Source organism: Haliotis rufescens, unplaced genomic scaffold (genome assembly GCF_023055435.1).
Source record: "Haliotis rufescens isolate VD_foot unplaced genomic scaffold, xgHalRufe1.0.p SCAF_1, whole genome shotgun sequence".
NCBI lineage: Eukaryota > Metazoa > Mollusca > Gastropoda > Lepetellida > Haliotidae > Haliotis > Haliotis rufescens.
Genome location: NW_025963779.1, coordinates 28,028,534 through 28,045,890, shown reverse-complemented (window position 1 = coordinate 28,045,890; position 17,357 = coordinate 28,028,534). Strand labels below are relative to the sequence as shown.

At 40.7% G+C, this 17,357-nt stretch overlaps 1 protein-coding gene across 1 annotated transcript; it reads right to left on the bottom strand.

Annotated features, from left to right (window-relative positions):
• Positions 1-475: 475 nt before the first annotated feature.
• On the bottom strand, positions 476-16,976 carry LOC124149459 (green-sensitive opsin-2-like). Its single transcript, XM_046521057.2, has 2 exons — positions 16,688-16,976; positions 476-2,221 (listed from the first exon to the last, which is right to left on the bottom strand). Exons 1-2 carry the CDS (start codon positions 16,703-16,705, stop codon positions 1,265-1,267), a joined length of 975 nt encoding a protein of 324 aa, XP_046377013.1. The 5' UTR covers positions 16,706-16,976; the 3' UTR covers positions 476-1,264.
• Positions 16,977-17,357: the final 381 nt, after the last annotated feature.

Below are 17,357 nucleotides of genomic sequence, written 5' to 3'. Positions count from 1 at the left end.
AACAGACACATTAAATAGCAAAATGGAACAGTATATGTACCCCGTTGTTTGTACATTCACTTTGCTCCCAACCATAATTCATTTAGGCATGTGACCCAGTTAAAATCCGGGTTAGAATTGATCTTCTGCAACCAATGCTGAGATAAGCGGAATCGGGTGGTCAGGTTCCCTGACTTGGTTGATGCATGTCATCGTATCCAAATTGCGTAGATCGCTGATCCGAGGAGATCTGGGGAGAAAATAGGTCTTCAGCAGCCAAGGCTTGCCGTAAGAGGCGACTATGTTTGCCGTAAGAGGCGACCATGTTTGTCCTAAGAGGCGACTAACGGGATCGGGTGGTCAGACTAGCTGACTTGGTTGGTGCATATCATCGTATCCCAATTGCGTAGATTGATGCTCATGATGTCAGTCACTGGATTGTCTGAACAGACCGCCGTCTCATAGCTGGAATATTGCTGAGTGCAAACAAACACAAGATCGTTGCTCACAATGTCACTCGTAGGATTAATTGGTCCAGACTCGATTATTTACATACAGCCATCAGAAAGTTGGAATATTGCTGAGTGCGGCGTTTAACAATAAACAATAGTTTTGCACTTGAGGACAAGGGCAGCCTAGTGACCAAAAGCGCCTCAATTCGCTGTACAGCGTTGCGTGCCAGGATCCGATGACCGCGACTACTTACAGTTTAATATATCTTCCAGTATTTCCTGAAAAACATTTTTTCTTGTCCTAAGTCCAAGCTATCTTGATAGACAAGCAGTGCGTGTATAAGTGAGTGAGTGAGTTGGGTTTAACGCCACTTTTAACAGTATTCCAGTTATATCGCGGCGTGTCAGCTTAATGTGGGAGAAGCCCGAAGTGATGCAGGTCTCAGACATTTACCACTTCGGTACCCACGAGCACGGGTATGGTGCTGACAAACCTAGAAACATAATCGGGCGAACCGGGATTCGAACCCACAATCATAGGTTAGTGTGTGTATAAAGACAATGCTGAGTGGCTGTTAATGTAAAGGCTCACTATTTCAGTAATTCATTGTCGACTTAGCTCTAAACCATAAAGGTATGATGAGGGGTGTATATTTAAAAATGATGTCTGTCAATGCAAGACCTTGCCATGCCAAAGGGTGATCTTTGTCAGATTCCTTTCGGACAGTATAGCATGTTCGGAATCACAGCAGAACAGTCATTGCCTCATATAACTACCTTATGTAAAGTCTGTATGGTCAATCATGATCTTACATTTGTTGTTGCTAATATATCTACAGTCTTAGGTCGTTGTCAGTGTAAACGCTGACGTAGCTGTTTCTGTTTACGTTGGGTTGTTTGGAGCAGCAGCACAAAACACGATGTAGGCTTTGTCTGATGGCCTTGCTGAGCATCCATACATAAGGAAGCACCACAAACGTGGAGAAACTTAGCCTGGAGGACACCGCCCAGAATGTGTACATTGATGCACAAGCGTCGCCTTCCTCCTTGGAGCAGTAGTTGAAGGCCGTGGAGAACACAGAGAATGGGAGGTTGAGAGTAATAACAATAAGACAAGCCACAAGGATATCGATCGGGAACTCGTTAGGTCGTTGTGTAAGCGAATCCCGGCCACGTTTGATTAGTGTGCAGAGTAAGAGCAGCATGCCTAGGAAGAATACGATGACTGCCTGGGGTAGGTAGTGGAGGAGGCCGAGCATGGTGCGGTACTTCTCCTTCAGGTCGAAGTCACAGGAAGTCGGCTGGATCTTTCCGTACACCACGAGGGGCACGATGAGGATGGCACTCCCGAACCAGCTGCACAGGATCAACTCGGTGGCAACACACACTCGGATCTTCTTGCCCGTCGTGTGCGGGAGGAGCATGTCTAGGTATGCGTCAATACACAAAGCAGTTACCAACATTAATACCACTGACACGTTAAAGTAACCGATAGCTTCTAATACGATTGAGAAGCAGTTATCTGGCCCCACTATGTAATGGTTTGTAATAGAGCTGTATGTGTTGGTCGTTCCGAGCACCCCGATCTGGATCAGGCAAACGATGCAGATATTCACTATGATAAAGTGTTTGGAGGATCGACGTAGTTTGGGCTCCAGCAGGATGCCGGCGATTACTACAAAGTTTGTCACGAGGCCAGATATACAGAAGATGAGCTCGAATGAAGCCAGTGCTTTCCTGTTGATGTAGTGGAACATGCTTACAGGTGTGTCGTCCTCGCCACCAAAGTGCTGAAACAAAACACAGTTTATTTTATGTCACGATCTGATTTGGTTGCCAAGCCAAGACTCCATTCTTTACACGTTGCTGTGATATTGCTAACAGCAGCGTTAAACAACTAAAGAAACAAATAGCATGAATACCACATGTACAGAAGCTCACCTTTATACAGTGAGGTGAGGTGAAATGGGGTTTAACGTCGCGTCCAAGATTATTGTACTTATATAGCGACGTGCATGTACGTGTGTGTGTTTGTGTGGGTGCTTGTACTAGTCCGGACTGATGCCGATTTATAGTGCTAGCACACTGAGATACCATGCCGCAGTTTAACATGGATACCCCACTCAGACACAGTATACTGACTCCGAGCCGACCAGTCCTTGTTTTAGCCCCTTAATGCCGAGCGCCAGACAGGGTAACAACAAGTACTATATTTTAACGTCTTTTGGTATGACGCGGCCGGGGATCGAACCCCGGACCTTCCGCTCTCCGGGCGGACGCTCTACCACTAGACCACGGAGGCGGTCCTTTAAACAGTGATATAAACAGGTGATGATGTGAATTCAGAGGAATTTACGACCGATGACAAGCCGCTAGTCAACATGAAGGCGATGTTGTCCTAGCTATTCACTTTCCACGTAGTATTCACACCATTCACTATATCAGGGGCAATTCAAGTTGTATAGGACCTTATCACGTTTATTTACCATAATGCTTCTCTGAAAGATCAAAGGAAGAAAGTACGCTTTTTCAGTTACGTCAAAATACCCGTGAAGAGCCGGGTTATAATTGGTCTTCCGCAACTCGTGCTTGTTGCTTGTCCTAAGAGTGCGACTAACGGGATCGGGTGGTCAGGCTCGCTGACTTAGGTGATGCATGTCATCGTATCCCAATTGCGTGTCTCGATGCTCATGATGTCAATCACCGGATTGTCTTGTCCAGACTCGATTATTTACAGACCGCCGTCAAATAGCTGGAATATTGCTGAGGGCGGCGTTAATTAACAGACAAACAAACAAGTTACGTCATAAAGGGCTGACGTATTGATACCGTTCAAATTATCCCCCTCCAGGTGATCTTACGTATCCTTGGTAACCCTGTTCATGTCTTGTCATTCCTGTCAATCATGATGGCGCATCTACATAATTTGTTGGATCGGTGAAATAGTTTCTAACAATGAGTTAACCTCATGGCGTTGACAACCATATGAAGGAAAAACAGCCACGGATATATCAAACAAAATGTGATAGTAACAATTGCCCCGTTAAAATATTCAGAATAGTACCCGTTGAGTTATCTTTTCAGTTACAGTTACAGCTACACAATCAGATATTTGTTTTGTAGCAGGCAATTTCTCTTTCTTTTCACCAGTCTGAAGCATAATTATTATTTTCAAGAACTTTAGGGTGTTCCTGAGGACGTTAAGTTGACGTGCGACGTCACGCTGCGAGATACTGGATTCAATCAATCATATGGCTCGCCATCTGTCATTTTCACTAGTTGTCGCGTGGTGAAATCTCATTGAAACGATCAAAAGTGTTTTCTGAACTCTGCACTTCCGCAGATTACACAGAGTGGCAGTGATATAGGATCAGATATTTGGCATTTTATGGAGAATATTTGAAGCAACTGCTGGACATTCGCTATTTTTGGAAAACAACAACAACCATGCAACACGAGAAAGAAGTGCTTGATTGTGTTTCTTCTTGTTTTTATTAACATTTTCCCTGGTCCAACATGTCATATGAAGGTTTGTAAATAAAATATAACTTTTATTTGTTTGTCTGATTATTTTTTAACGCCGCACTCAGCAATATTCCAGCCATATGACGGCGGTCTCTAAATAATCGAGTCTGGACAAGACAATCCAGTGATTGACATCATGAGCACTGGTCCACGCAATTGGGATACGATGACATGCATCAACCAAGTCAGCGAGCCTGACCACCCGATCCCGTTAGTCGCCTCTTAGGACAAACATAGTCGCCTTTTACGGCACGCATGGGTTGCTGAAGAAGTATTCTGACACGGATCTTCACGGGTATTTTGACGTAACGTACTTTTTATATGAAATAATCTAGGTTGGACCAGACATTCCATGATTAGCATCACGAACATCGATCTCCGCTATTGGGATACGATGACACGATGATGACCGCGTGCATGGGTTGCTGAAGACTCGTTCTAGCCAGGAGCTTCTCGGGGTAATTAAATTATACAAAAAAAATAACTGTAATGAAAATGAGAGGCAGAGTTCAATAACGCGTTTCTAAACTTATACAACATATTCATTTCGATACTACTGTACAACCAAACAAGAGAGAGGGGTCGGAGAATATGTATCACCATTAAACATGAGAGTGACCCTTTTGCAGTGAAAATATACTTTATCACAAGTTATACTTGTCTCGATCAATGTTGTTATATGCTTCAATGTATTTAACGTCTAAATGTAATGATGTTCAGCTGTAGAAATAGCCAAATTAATGAGCGTAATCATTTACATGTATGCTGATCAAACGTACAAAGGTGTTTTCCGATAATCTTAAAATGTTAGCTAAGAGGAATATACAGTATGGAGGTAATTTAATGGTGGTAAAAATACCAATTCTAACCACATTACAGAGAAACAACGTATCTTATCATTGTCAAATATTATACCAATTATGTAAGATAAATTCGAGCTGTTTCTGCGTGAACATACTTTTCAAATTGAGTGCTCGAATCGAAACACTTTCATATCAGGTTTTACATACGAATAAAATTAAATTTAAAATTAAAAAATAACTTTAAAGACTTGCGGGAAATGGTATACAAAAATTGCAAAATTATTTGATGGATTCAAACTGGTGACAAAGATATTCATAACCTGAAGAGTATGTGATGCGTAAGAAAGTCTAACAAATTGCAATATAAAGCAGTTGTTAGCGAACTGATGTACTGAAATTAGATCAGTCGTAATTTTCAAACATACCTGCAGCCGCTTGTTAACATTCAGCGTGTCATCAAAAGAGAATTCAAGATAATAATCAGCATTGAATATATTCCGAAACAGATTTCAATAGGGCGTAATGGATCACTGAAATTCAGTGATGACACCAGGTGTTCGCGAAAAGGGTAGAAATACAATTTCTGAAATAAGTTAACCAGGCCTTATGTGGTGAGTCATTGACTGGAATGCTTAGTTGTTCTCAAAAGTCTTTCCGTGAAATTAGATAATTTATACATGCTGAAACGTACCAAAGCAACTGAGAAATATAGACGCCATAAGCTCGAGCTGGTATGTGGTATATTTTTCTTAACAATAGGAATGAAATTGGCAGAATAAGTTTAGGAACATACAAACACGCCAGATGATTGACAAATATCGAGTGCAAAATGTCTTCAACCACCGACAAGTGGTTTCGTCGAGTCAAGATGTTGTGGCAGTGCCGCTGCGGCGATGCTGACCTTGAGCCATAGCTTTGACCTTTACGTACATCACTTCAGGCTTGCCTTCCACATTAAGCTGACACGCCGAGATATAACTGGAATACTGTCAAAGAGGCGTTAAACCCAAATCACTCACTGACTCTTACATAATTGCCTATGATAATTGCCCTCTTAAATATGATAACCTTGTCCTTGAACTAAAGCCAATGCGACTGGAAAGTGAAGACCATCTTAAAAAGATCTAGTTAATAGAATTGGAAGGTTTATCTTATAAGCAAAGTTAACCAATGATATGGCCGAATGATCATCTATACATTGTACAAGGCTTGTTAAAAGTACAGTGGGCATGTGGTAGACAAATGTTGATATTCAACCTTTTTAAACAATTTTATATTGTTCACAATTCAAACCTCACTTATCATAAGGTTGGAGCTATGAATGTCCTGAAGAACATTCATGAGCTGTTAAAGCTGTCTTATTGTAGCCATGCATGAGGGACATGTTATGTGAAAATGACATTGGCATGTTTTGTAGTTTAGCAGAAAGACGGATACAGCATAGCATAAGCTCATTGGCATATAAAACCACACACAAATAACACAACAATCAATCACAACAACAGCAATATGCTATGAGTTAGGTCTAGGAACAATGCACTAGTCAATATCAGTATAATACTACCATTATGTATAACATTAATAGGAACGCTATTAGGCGAAGTAATTGATTCTTACAGTAAAACCATGAGATATTCTGTTACATGATGATGAGACAACCACGACTGAAGGAGAGGAACACGTGATATATTTACAGCCCACGTTGAATTAGCGACATAATAGTAGCATCTGGGAGGACGTTAATCGTTTTCTGTCCGAGTTTTTGTCTAAAGTTGCCGAACGCCATGGTAACAGGGTTTTTGTTTCATTATAATGACCATATGGCATCCAATCTCGAACGAGTAGCATTCAGTTGTGTGTTGTCTCTAAGTAAATTGAACAACCTACTCGGAGACGCCATTCAAACACTTGAGAGAGAGAGAGAGAACTCCTGTATTCCCAGCACATCACCTCTGATTCGTTTCTTGATGTAAAACACATATATCCCTATAAAATCACTAACGATTGCCACGTATCGATTACCACACCAAGATACACACACTAACACGCCCGCGTAACACGACTTTGAACATTGAAACCATCCCATTACAGTGACAATTGGAACCACACGCACCACCGTACACTGACAGTTTTGGAAATGATCATCTAAAATCTAGGTATCATTCGTCTGAGAAGTTAAATCACAATGCTTTCCAGACCATAGTGACGTCATCGTTATTACGTCACAACCAATTGACATCACTAACCTATCTGCCACTTAAGTCGTAGTTGTAGATTTTACTCATGACCATGAAGAAAGTGGTTATAACTGCCTACACACTGAAAGAGTAGGGAAAAAGCTTTTGGATGATACATGTAAATAATAAATATATATATATATATATATATATATCAATACTCGTCGAGAAAAGATCAAAACTCCTCGGCATTACGCGAAGCTTTACACTTTGGACGACGTGTGTTGATATATTGAATAACAAATGCAACAACATGTCGGTACGCACGCAGGTATCATTATTCTTCTACCTTTCGAGAAGAAACACAGTTAAGACACTCACACGTACCCTACAGCACCTCCAGGGAGGCTGAAACTTTCTGAGCGAATCTATGATGAAATGCGTTGATGGAGTTGGTTGCTAATTATTTTTCGACATAATCCCTTCCGAGGTCCACGCACCTCTGTGGTGCCTGTATCCCACTAGAAGGTTTTCTCCTGGTGGTGTAAAACGTCCACCAAATTAAAGCGGAATGACTTCAACATCATTTGCATAATGCTTCTCATACAGTCATTTCCTCAAGATTGGGAAGAGGTGGACATCTGACGATATATGGAGGATGTTCGGCGAGTTCAAAGACCATGCCATGCATTGCAGCCATGGCTACAACAGACCGTTGTACATGCGCATTGTCCTTGTTTGAACAACACGTTTAGTGATCTTCCACGACTTTTAACTGTGTAATTTTTGCTTAGCATAGTTTTGACCATTAATGGTCTGACCTTTCGGGAGATAGTCCACCAGACCACCAGTTACATTGTTGACATCTTAGACATTTTTTCATGTCGACCCCCTGTTTATGTAAGCACACCTTACACATAGACCACATGTATATGTAAATACACATTTCATGTAGACACCCCATTCATATGACAGACACCCTATTCATGTCGAAAACCTGTAAATGCTAACGCCTTATACATGTGGACACCTTGTTCCTGTAACATCTAGACTTCCCATACATGTAGACACCTCTTACATGTGGACACCCTACACGTGCATACATCCTAATCATGTATTCACAAGATACTTGTAAACACCCTACACATGGACATCTTCTTTATGTAAACATCCTACACATCTAGACTTCCCATACATGTAGACACTTATTACTTGTGGACACCCTACACGTGCATACATCCTAATCATGTATTCACAAGATACTTGTAAACAACCTACACATGGACATCTTCTTTATGTAAACACCCTACACATGTGAACATCTTGCTTATGTAAACATCCTTGAATCTGGACCTCCTGTACATGTGGACACTTATGACATGTGGACACCCTACACATGCAGACATCCTAATCGTATAGACACCCGAGACTTGCAAACACCATACAAATGTGAACATCATGCTTTTGTAAACATCCTACACATCAAGACCTGCTATACATGTAGACACCTATAACATATTGACACCCTTAACGAATAACCTCATCGATACTCTGCACTTACTAAGAATTTCCAAACCGATCAGTGGAAGTACATGCCGCATATAACAAGCTATTCCGTGAGGCCAGTAGATGTGATTATCTTCCATCTATGTAGACATACTAGAGGAGAAATAAATCAATACCATTTCCTTTTGGTGCCAGGAAAACGCAGTCATCGTTTCGAATTTTATCTGTTGGCCGTTAGCGTCGAGGTATTAACGCTATACGGTCCTGCCACAGAGCGAGGTATTGATCGACGTGGAACTCGTATAGAATACACTATGTTCAATTGTGTTTTGCAAGTGAAACTTAAAATGCAAATATAATCGGCGCCAGTGCAGCAAAGCAATGATCCATTGGTGTAGCAATAAGAACAGGCTTGCAACAGATGATTCATTATATCGACAGTGAAATGTAATCTGCATTGTACTGTTACCCAACACACGTTGTGCCACGTGACGGCACTTTCCGAGGGACACTTCATCACACTAGTAGAACTGCAGTGTTGAATTACTCAAACAGCATGTTTTGCTTCAATTGTAGCTATTAAAAGGATAACTTGCGTGCATGTAGCTCGCTGTATTGATCGAGGCAGTAGACGATGCAGGGGTAAACATAGCACCTGTTACTGATGCCGTGATGGACGTTGCACAACATCCGCGTATGTAGAGGGCACGGGTGGCCCAGTCGTCTAAGGCGCCGCGATTCGCTGTGCAGAGTTGCGTCCCTTGGACACGCCAGAAACCTATGATTGTGGGTTCGAATCCCGGTTCGCCCCAATTATGTTTCTATGTTTGTCAGCACCATACCCGTGCTCGTGGGTTTCACCGAAGTGGTAAACGTCTGAGACCTGCATCACTTCGGGCTTTCCTCCAACATTAAGCTGACACGCCGTGATATGACTGGAATAATGTTAAAAGCGGCGTTAAACCCAACTCACTCACTCACTCACTCCGCGTATGTAACCACCTTAATCAGAACTGACGGAGGGGACTATACTTAATCCAAGTTCCAAATTAGGGGGATGCTTGTTAAATTCCCCGAAAGCAACCCACTGAAAGCCTTGAGTAGCTGCCCACATCCCGACTAAAAACTGCCCTAAGATGTCCGTAAATGACCGCAGCTTCAGTAATCGCTGCCGACGATGCCAATAGATTTATTAAAACCTGCCTTGCACTGCCCTTAAGTACCCGTTCCTGCGTGAAGTTACTGCTGCCGTAGATGCCCGCGTAATTTCAAACAGGCAAACTCTGTTCCAGGTTGATTTGACACATTGATACATGAATATAGCCTGAAACATTCCCACAGCATCTGTTTGTGTCAGTTTATTCACAGAAGATGTTAATCCCATTATGTATTTACAGAACGGGCAGTTGTTTTATAGTCGTTCAAAATTCACTTTGCCTATGGTGAGCAATGTTATCGTGTATGTTCGCAACACATGTTCCCAGAAGATGTAGAAAAGATTTTGTCATCAGCATCGTATGCAAGGGGAAAACTTTAATCCCGATCATGATACAAACAATATCTAATATGATCTTAATTATAATATTTCTCTTGTGTTTAAAAGCTTAAATCTTTTTTGACGAAAACAAAGACAGGATGAGGTGTATGTGAGATCGCCTCCATGGTCAAGATGATAGAGCGTCTGTCAGGAGAGCGGGAGGTTGGTGGTTCGATCCCCGGGCGCGTGTTACTGAAATACGTTGACATATGGTACTTGTTACCCTGTCTGGCGCTCGGCATTAAGGGGATACAACAAGGACTGGTCGACTCGGAATCAGTATACTATGTCTGGGTGGGGAATCCATGTTAAACAGCAGTATTATATCTCACTTGGCTGGCACTATTACACCGGCATTTGTCCGTACTAATACGACCGCCTCCGTGGTCTAGTGGTAGAGCGTCCGCCCGGAGAGCGGAAGGTCCAGGGTTCGATCCCGGGCCGCGTCATACAAAAAGACGTTAAAAGATTGTACTTGTTGTTACCCTGTCTGGCGCTTGGCATTAAGGGGCTAAAACAAGGACTGGTCGGCTCGGAGTCAGTATACTGTGTCTGAGTGGGGTATTCATGTTAAACTGCGGCATGGTATCTCAGTGAGCTAGCACTATAAATCGGCATCAGTCCGGACTAGTACAAGCAGCCACACACACACATACATACATATAAGTGCAATAATCTTGGACGCGACGTTAAACCCCATTTCACCTCACCTCACCGTACTAATACAATTGGACACACACATGCATGCACGTCGCTATATAAGTGCAACAATATTAAACGCGACGTTAACCCTTCACACTGGTATTTTGTAAGCACACATTCAGTGGAAAACCATAAGTTTGCAACTGAACAACACTGATGTTAAACATAATTTATCATTTAAGCATTGACTGTGTATTCTTTTCGGTTCATTGAGGTATGAATCGAAAAACCAATGTGCAAACTGTATGAATCCGCGTAGCGGATTCTTACAAAAGTTTGCACATTGGTTTTTCGATTCATACCTCAATGAACCGAAAAAAATACACAGTCAATGCTTATAATTAAATTCGACAGCATAAAACATGTTTTATCTACAATAGTTTAACCAAAAACAGTTTTGTATATCAAAACAGACAAAAATGACGAGATTGATAAACATTCCAGGTGTAGGAATACATACTGTGCGTGACATGAATAGTGATTGTTTAATTTATGCACATAAATTGACACGCCTACACTGTCAGTAGCCAATCAACGGAGAGCAGGATCAAAACAATGTTCATTGGACCTGTCAGTTAAGACAAGAGGCAAAAAGAACTGCAACAGTCAGACTGTAACGAACTGGAAGAAATATGTCCGGGAGAAGGCGGCTGTTTCAAATTACATGGTCAGTTACCGCCAGATTCAAACATTACTTCCCTGATAACGGTAAAACACAGTTGGAAAAATGCTAGTTAGAAAGGAAACCCGAAGACATGAAAGTTGAACCGAGGCGAGCAGAAAAAAACAGGCGAGCGAGCCTGCACGTTTGCTGTTTCATTCATTCTCGGCCATCGGTTTCAATGGGTAGTTTGGACAATGCATATGCATGAAAGTCGCTAAATGTCCTGTGCATGACGATACACGTGAGCAGAAAGGGAATCCCTCGGCTTTGATATTGGGATTCCCCGACATTCCGGTAATAAAAGTAGTGCGCCTCGGTGGGCGTGGCTTAATTTTTTACATTCATTGGGAAATGAATGCAATAACACGTGACCAATTCAGCTAATCAGAATACAGGAATTTCAATGAACACAACGAAAATTTAATTATTATCCCATGCACAGCACGCACATTAGTCTTGAATTCTGCCTAGCATTAACAGGAGTTGCCATTTAGCGTTACGCTATGATAATAAGAGGCGACTAACGGGATCGGGTGGTCAGGCTTCGCTGACTTGGTTGATGCATATCGTCGTATCATAATTACGTCCCAGGTGCTCAAGGTGTCAGTCACTGAACTGTCTGGTCCAGAGTTGATGTATTTGATGTCCAGATGTATTAACATATACATGTAGGTGGAATATTGCTGAGTGTGGCGTTAAAAACAAACAATCAGTCTGTCGTAATAATCGTATGTACTTCACTTCATTTTCTCCGAGTATTAGGAGGATCATTTGTGCATAGAGTGATTTCTTGTAACTATCTTGTTGAAGCCATTATGTATAATGATAAAAATGGTTTCAATATATGAAAGTTAATATATGTGGTTTAAAAGAAGTCTCCATTGATTCCTGAATTCGGAAATTAAACCTTCTATGAATATTGTTATATTTTCAAATTGTGAAGTCAGAGGCTGACGTGATCGGTTACGAATTAAATGTGCATGTATTGAATGTACACGTCCATCTTCAAATATAAAGCTACAGTATGTTAATCTTCTAATTCGGATTCCACAACATCACGGACATGATTTACACCTCCAAGATCAATGCATAAAACGTACATACGTGCATAATACGCGTAAATTATAACAGTATGTAAAATATCACTCAAACTTCAAATTGAAAAACTAAATCATATTCCGAGGGAAATAAGTTTCAGTCTGCCCGACGTTTAACGAAGGCAAACTGGAAATATTTTCACAAGGGACACACATTTTCTATATTTATTAGCACATATATAATTTGAAGGTGATTCAACATAGACAAACAGTTTATATCACAACTGAGACACACATCAAGGGTTAACGTTTGCTAGACACACATCAAGGGTTAACGTTTGCGAGACACACGTCAAGGGTTACGTTTGCTGACCAAACCACAGAGGACGTCAGTGACGTCATTGTGTTTAACAAACCAGTAAAGTTGAACAAAGGTTTCCAGTAAAGGGCGTTCAAGTGTTTTAACAATGCAGTAATGCCTTATCAGAACTGACGAAACGTCCTTTTTACAGAATGTACGTATCTCTCTTTAATGCTGTCCCTTGAAACTAGTTATCTGTCAAAGCTCAAGTGCTTTGTAGACAAGACAACTCTGTCCCCAGTAGGGTGATCTACCTTCAGTTGCTGGCGATCTATAGCCCGTTTGTATGTGATGTTATGTATCCATTTCATGATTCCATACTAGTTTTAAATATTTTTCTGTGATAAGTTTATTCATTTTACTGTCTTTCGTTGGCAGGTTTGTATGTAAGCCTCAAAGTATTTATTATGTTTAACATTTGATAGTCACGATATGTCTGAAATATTGCCGATGTGATTTAAAATTTCAACTCATTCACTCACTCACTCATTCACTAGACAACTGTGCCAGTACACACTACCACAGAATGAACTCTCGGAAATGTGTTTCACGGTCGGTTGGATGTTCAAGAGGATATCTGTGGTTCAGCCTAGTACTAGATGAAATGACGCACAAATGTCTTACGCTGCCAATTTTACCCGCTGCATGGCCGACTGAAAACGACCATGTATCAAGGTGTGCATGTGCGTGTGCGTGTGCGTGTGCGTGTGCGCGTGTGCGTGTGCGTGTGCGTGTGTGTGTGTGTGTGTACGTGTGCGTGTGTGTGTGTGTTTAACGCTACACTCACAATATTTAATTTATATGTCGGTGGCCTGTAAGTAGTCGATTGTGGACCAGACAATCAAGTTAAAGTATGTTATGAGCAACGATCTGAACCTTCGGACTACGTTGACACATCATCAATCAACCCAGCCTGACCACCCGATCTATTGAGTCGCCTCTTGCCCAAATGACTATGCGCTGTACACGGTTTATCGTTAAGGTGACTTGCGACCTTTCATTCTGAACGCGAAGCGTCTAGTGAACTTGGAGCGGCGACAGTCCCGGTTCTGCTGTATTAAAAACAGTAATATCAAACAACACTTATATATTTCTCTTTGGTACTTTTCAGAACATTTCAAGAAACAATTTGGTTTCTGATTGGGTAATTTTCATAATGTCTGTTGAGAAGAAACAGTCATATCATGTGAGTAGCCTCATCCCACATTCTTTGATCATGAACAGGCGCACTTTAATTCAGCGATGGAGATCATCAGATGCATGCGAGATATTGTTTGTTTTGCTGAAGTACTTAAGTATTTGATCAAAATGTAACTTTTCAAATAATAATCATTTCAGTTGGTTTGATCGAAGGTTTGAACGAATGAACGAAAGTTGTCCCTTTGGGGTTATTGTTCACAATCAGCTAATCAGATGCCTAGAATGTATGCAACATAATGTACACACTGCAACTATCAGAAAAAAACGTGCACCAATACATTTATTAACTACGACTAATATTTGAGTAAATGTTTAGCGACAAACATGTACTTTGTTCAGAGAGAATTGTCAGTAATTCCTTCATTCAAATCGGCAATCAACTTATAGTTGTTATTATTTTCGCGTTTTATTTTGTCATGCCAGTGTAGAGATGCATATACCGTGTTCTTAATGTGGAGCCATTACATGTACATAGACATAACGGTGCCAAATTTACAACATTTGACACTTTGGCATTGAAAATATAGTACCCTTTTCTCCCAAGTAGCTATCAAATGTTATGACAGTGTCAACATGAATGTTTGTATGTTAACATCTAAACACGTTTGTTACATAGCTTGGAGCACTATTACACACAAAGTTAATAACAGAGCATAAAATATTGCAAATATGGACACGCATAGTCCCAATAAAAACGATGAACAAATAGGCTGCTACTAAGGGCATATTCATAATCGGATCAGAATTGTGTGTTCACATTTATAATTAGGAGATACGTTTGCAGGAATCATTAACAGCAAAGCATCATTTTCATGCGGTTTCAAATATCATGTTGAGATTGTATCCAACGGACAGATGACGAGCAATGCATGGTTATTTGAACTTTAATTTGTGAATACTTAAAATACGTTAATAGATGGAAAATCAATTTGAATACTCTTTAAGAAGAACGTAGATACCAGGTTTCATCTTGATTAAGCCAGTCGCTTCAGAGAAGAATATGTTTCCGGACAAATAGGCCCAAACTTCAGTTAATGAGGAATGCTCAGTTTTTACAGATCTATTATATGATATATTTTGACGGAAACTGGAGTACAAATTTATAAATTCAATTTAAGTTAACGCCAAGACTGCTGAATGAAGTATTTAAAGTATTTGTTTCACAAGTCATAGGAAATTTTTATTCAAAATTTGCAGATATAATAGAGGTAGGTGGTAACAAGAACCCCTTATTTGTTTACAATCGGTGTCACTTGACACGGCGTCGGTATACACGTAGATCATTTCAGCCTTAGAGTGTGGAATTCAAGAAGTCAGATATCAATGGACTTACCACACTACCTATAACAATCAAACAAATTAATTCAAACTCACATTTAAAATAGTGACAAGCTTTGCGCGAAGGTAGAATCTACAAATTGCAAAACAAAACGTGTTGTGTTAGTATCAAAAACCAAAACAGAAAATAAATAAATTAAATTGAAAGCAACGTGACATTAATGTCTGATAATGCCAAGGTAAACGTCCTGATGTACTAGAAACATGTATGAATTTCTTAGCATCATGACCCGTGTTGTATCTATCATAATTATCAGTCGGAAGAGACGATTTAATGGATCGGGCGACCAGGCACCGTGTCTTGGTTACTTGATGTCATCGTATTCCGACGATGTGATAGTTGCTGACAATAACAACCACTCGATTACACGCAGGTCATATATAGTGAATGCAGCATGTGATAACAAACAAACAAACAAAAAAACATACTCATAAGTGTCGGTAATGTCATTCCGAGTTTATCCTCCTAATCAAACTGCGAAGCCCGGACCTGTGTCTGACTTGACGTGTTTCTGAAACTCTTGTCCATGGCTTTTAATAAATTACAAATGTTTGCTGTACTGAATTATTCCAGGGAAGTCACAACTCTATATATGTGTATATATATGTAAGGATGCAGAGAAAGTTTTGGATCCTGTCTTACTGACAATGTTCAAACACAAAAATCGATATGAGAATAATGCTGCGTGGTAGATGAGAACCTTAAACGTCTAAATGTGCAGAACGTCGATTGCATACCACAAATCTAATTCCACGCCGTATGGTTAAGGCTTTCTGTCTGCATGGACGTTGCATTATATCCTTTCAGACAATCCAAGGTGTTCAAATCCTTAAAAAATATTATATGAATGCCAGTATTAAATACTGTACCGGATACATGGGTGTTTTGGGCTCCCATCATCAAAACACAGTGAATGGTAATATTCAATCAGAAAGTAGAAATGCAGAAACAAGCATCACCTGTCTGTATATGACAGTAAAGTTTAGCACTGGTTTACCTGGCTTGTAAATTAGCCTATTAGGCTCATAATGGTATGTTCCCCATTACAGCTGCATTTGATAATAATTCACGCTATTATATCTACTCTCATTTCAGTAACCTTTAAACGTTCCCTCGTAATTTTAAACTGGGATTGAATCAGACGCGCTGCGACACCTTGAATTCATCACTGAAAGTCGACGGCGGCGCCAGACCAGGTGAGCTTCAGTATGAGGACAGGTGCAACGCTAGACACGCTTCTCAACATTTATCGAAAATACACATTTCTTTCATGTTTACACACACACGTCCTACGCGTAACCCCAAAAGATAAACGATGTTTCCACCACCAGTAATGAGATAACAGCCTTGACAAGCATACTGATATACAGGCACATTAATACGATAAACTACCGCATCAGATTACCTCTGTTGATTCCGCCATGCTGAACGGTCCTGAGGATGGTCCTATTTCTGTTCGCAGATAACGATGGGAGCAGATGGCGGCTCCATAATCTCCCTGACTAGATACGCAAGCTTCACTTCCTGGCTTTTTATCCGCTCTCAAAATTGTCAAATAATATTCAGCTCCACTGACGGACTGTACAGCCCAACGTTGTGAGCGAGGAAACAGAGGCGGTGTACTGGCAAAGAGTTCGCTGCGGCTGATGGTCCTCCGCTGCCCCTGACAGGACAGTTGCAGTCTAATTAGCTTCCACTCCCAGACGCGTAACAGCGCTGTAGTGTTTTAACAGCTGTGGTGTAAAATGCTAACAGGTTAGCAATATGTAAATAAACCAACAGACAATAAGGCGTGACATTAGTTGAACAACAATAATATTATTCATAGCGAATTTACATGTATGTACCATTACGAATATTCCGCAGTCTAACATGTATTCGGTAGTAATAGTAAACAAACGTTTTATTTATCGTTAGTAGGTTCATTTGGATTTAATGGAAATAGTGTGTGTGCTTTTGGGGTATACGGAGGGTGTTAAAGATAATTATATTAATTGACGAGTAATTTCCTGTCCTGTCAGCTGAAACGATAACCCATTACTGGAATATTTAATATTCACAAACAAATTGGTTTG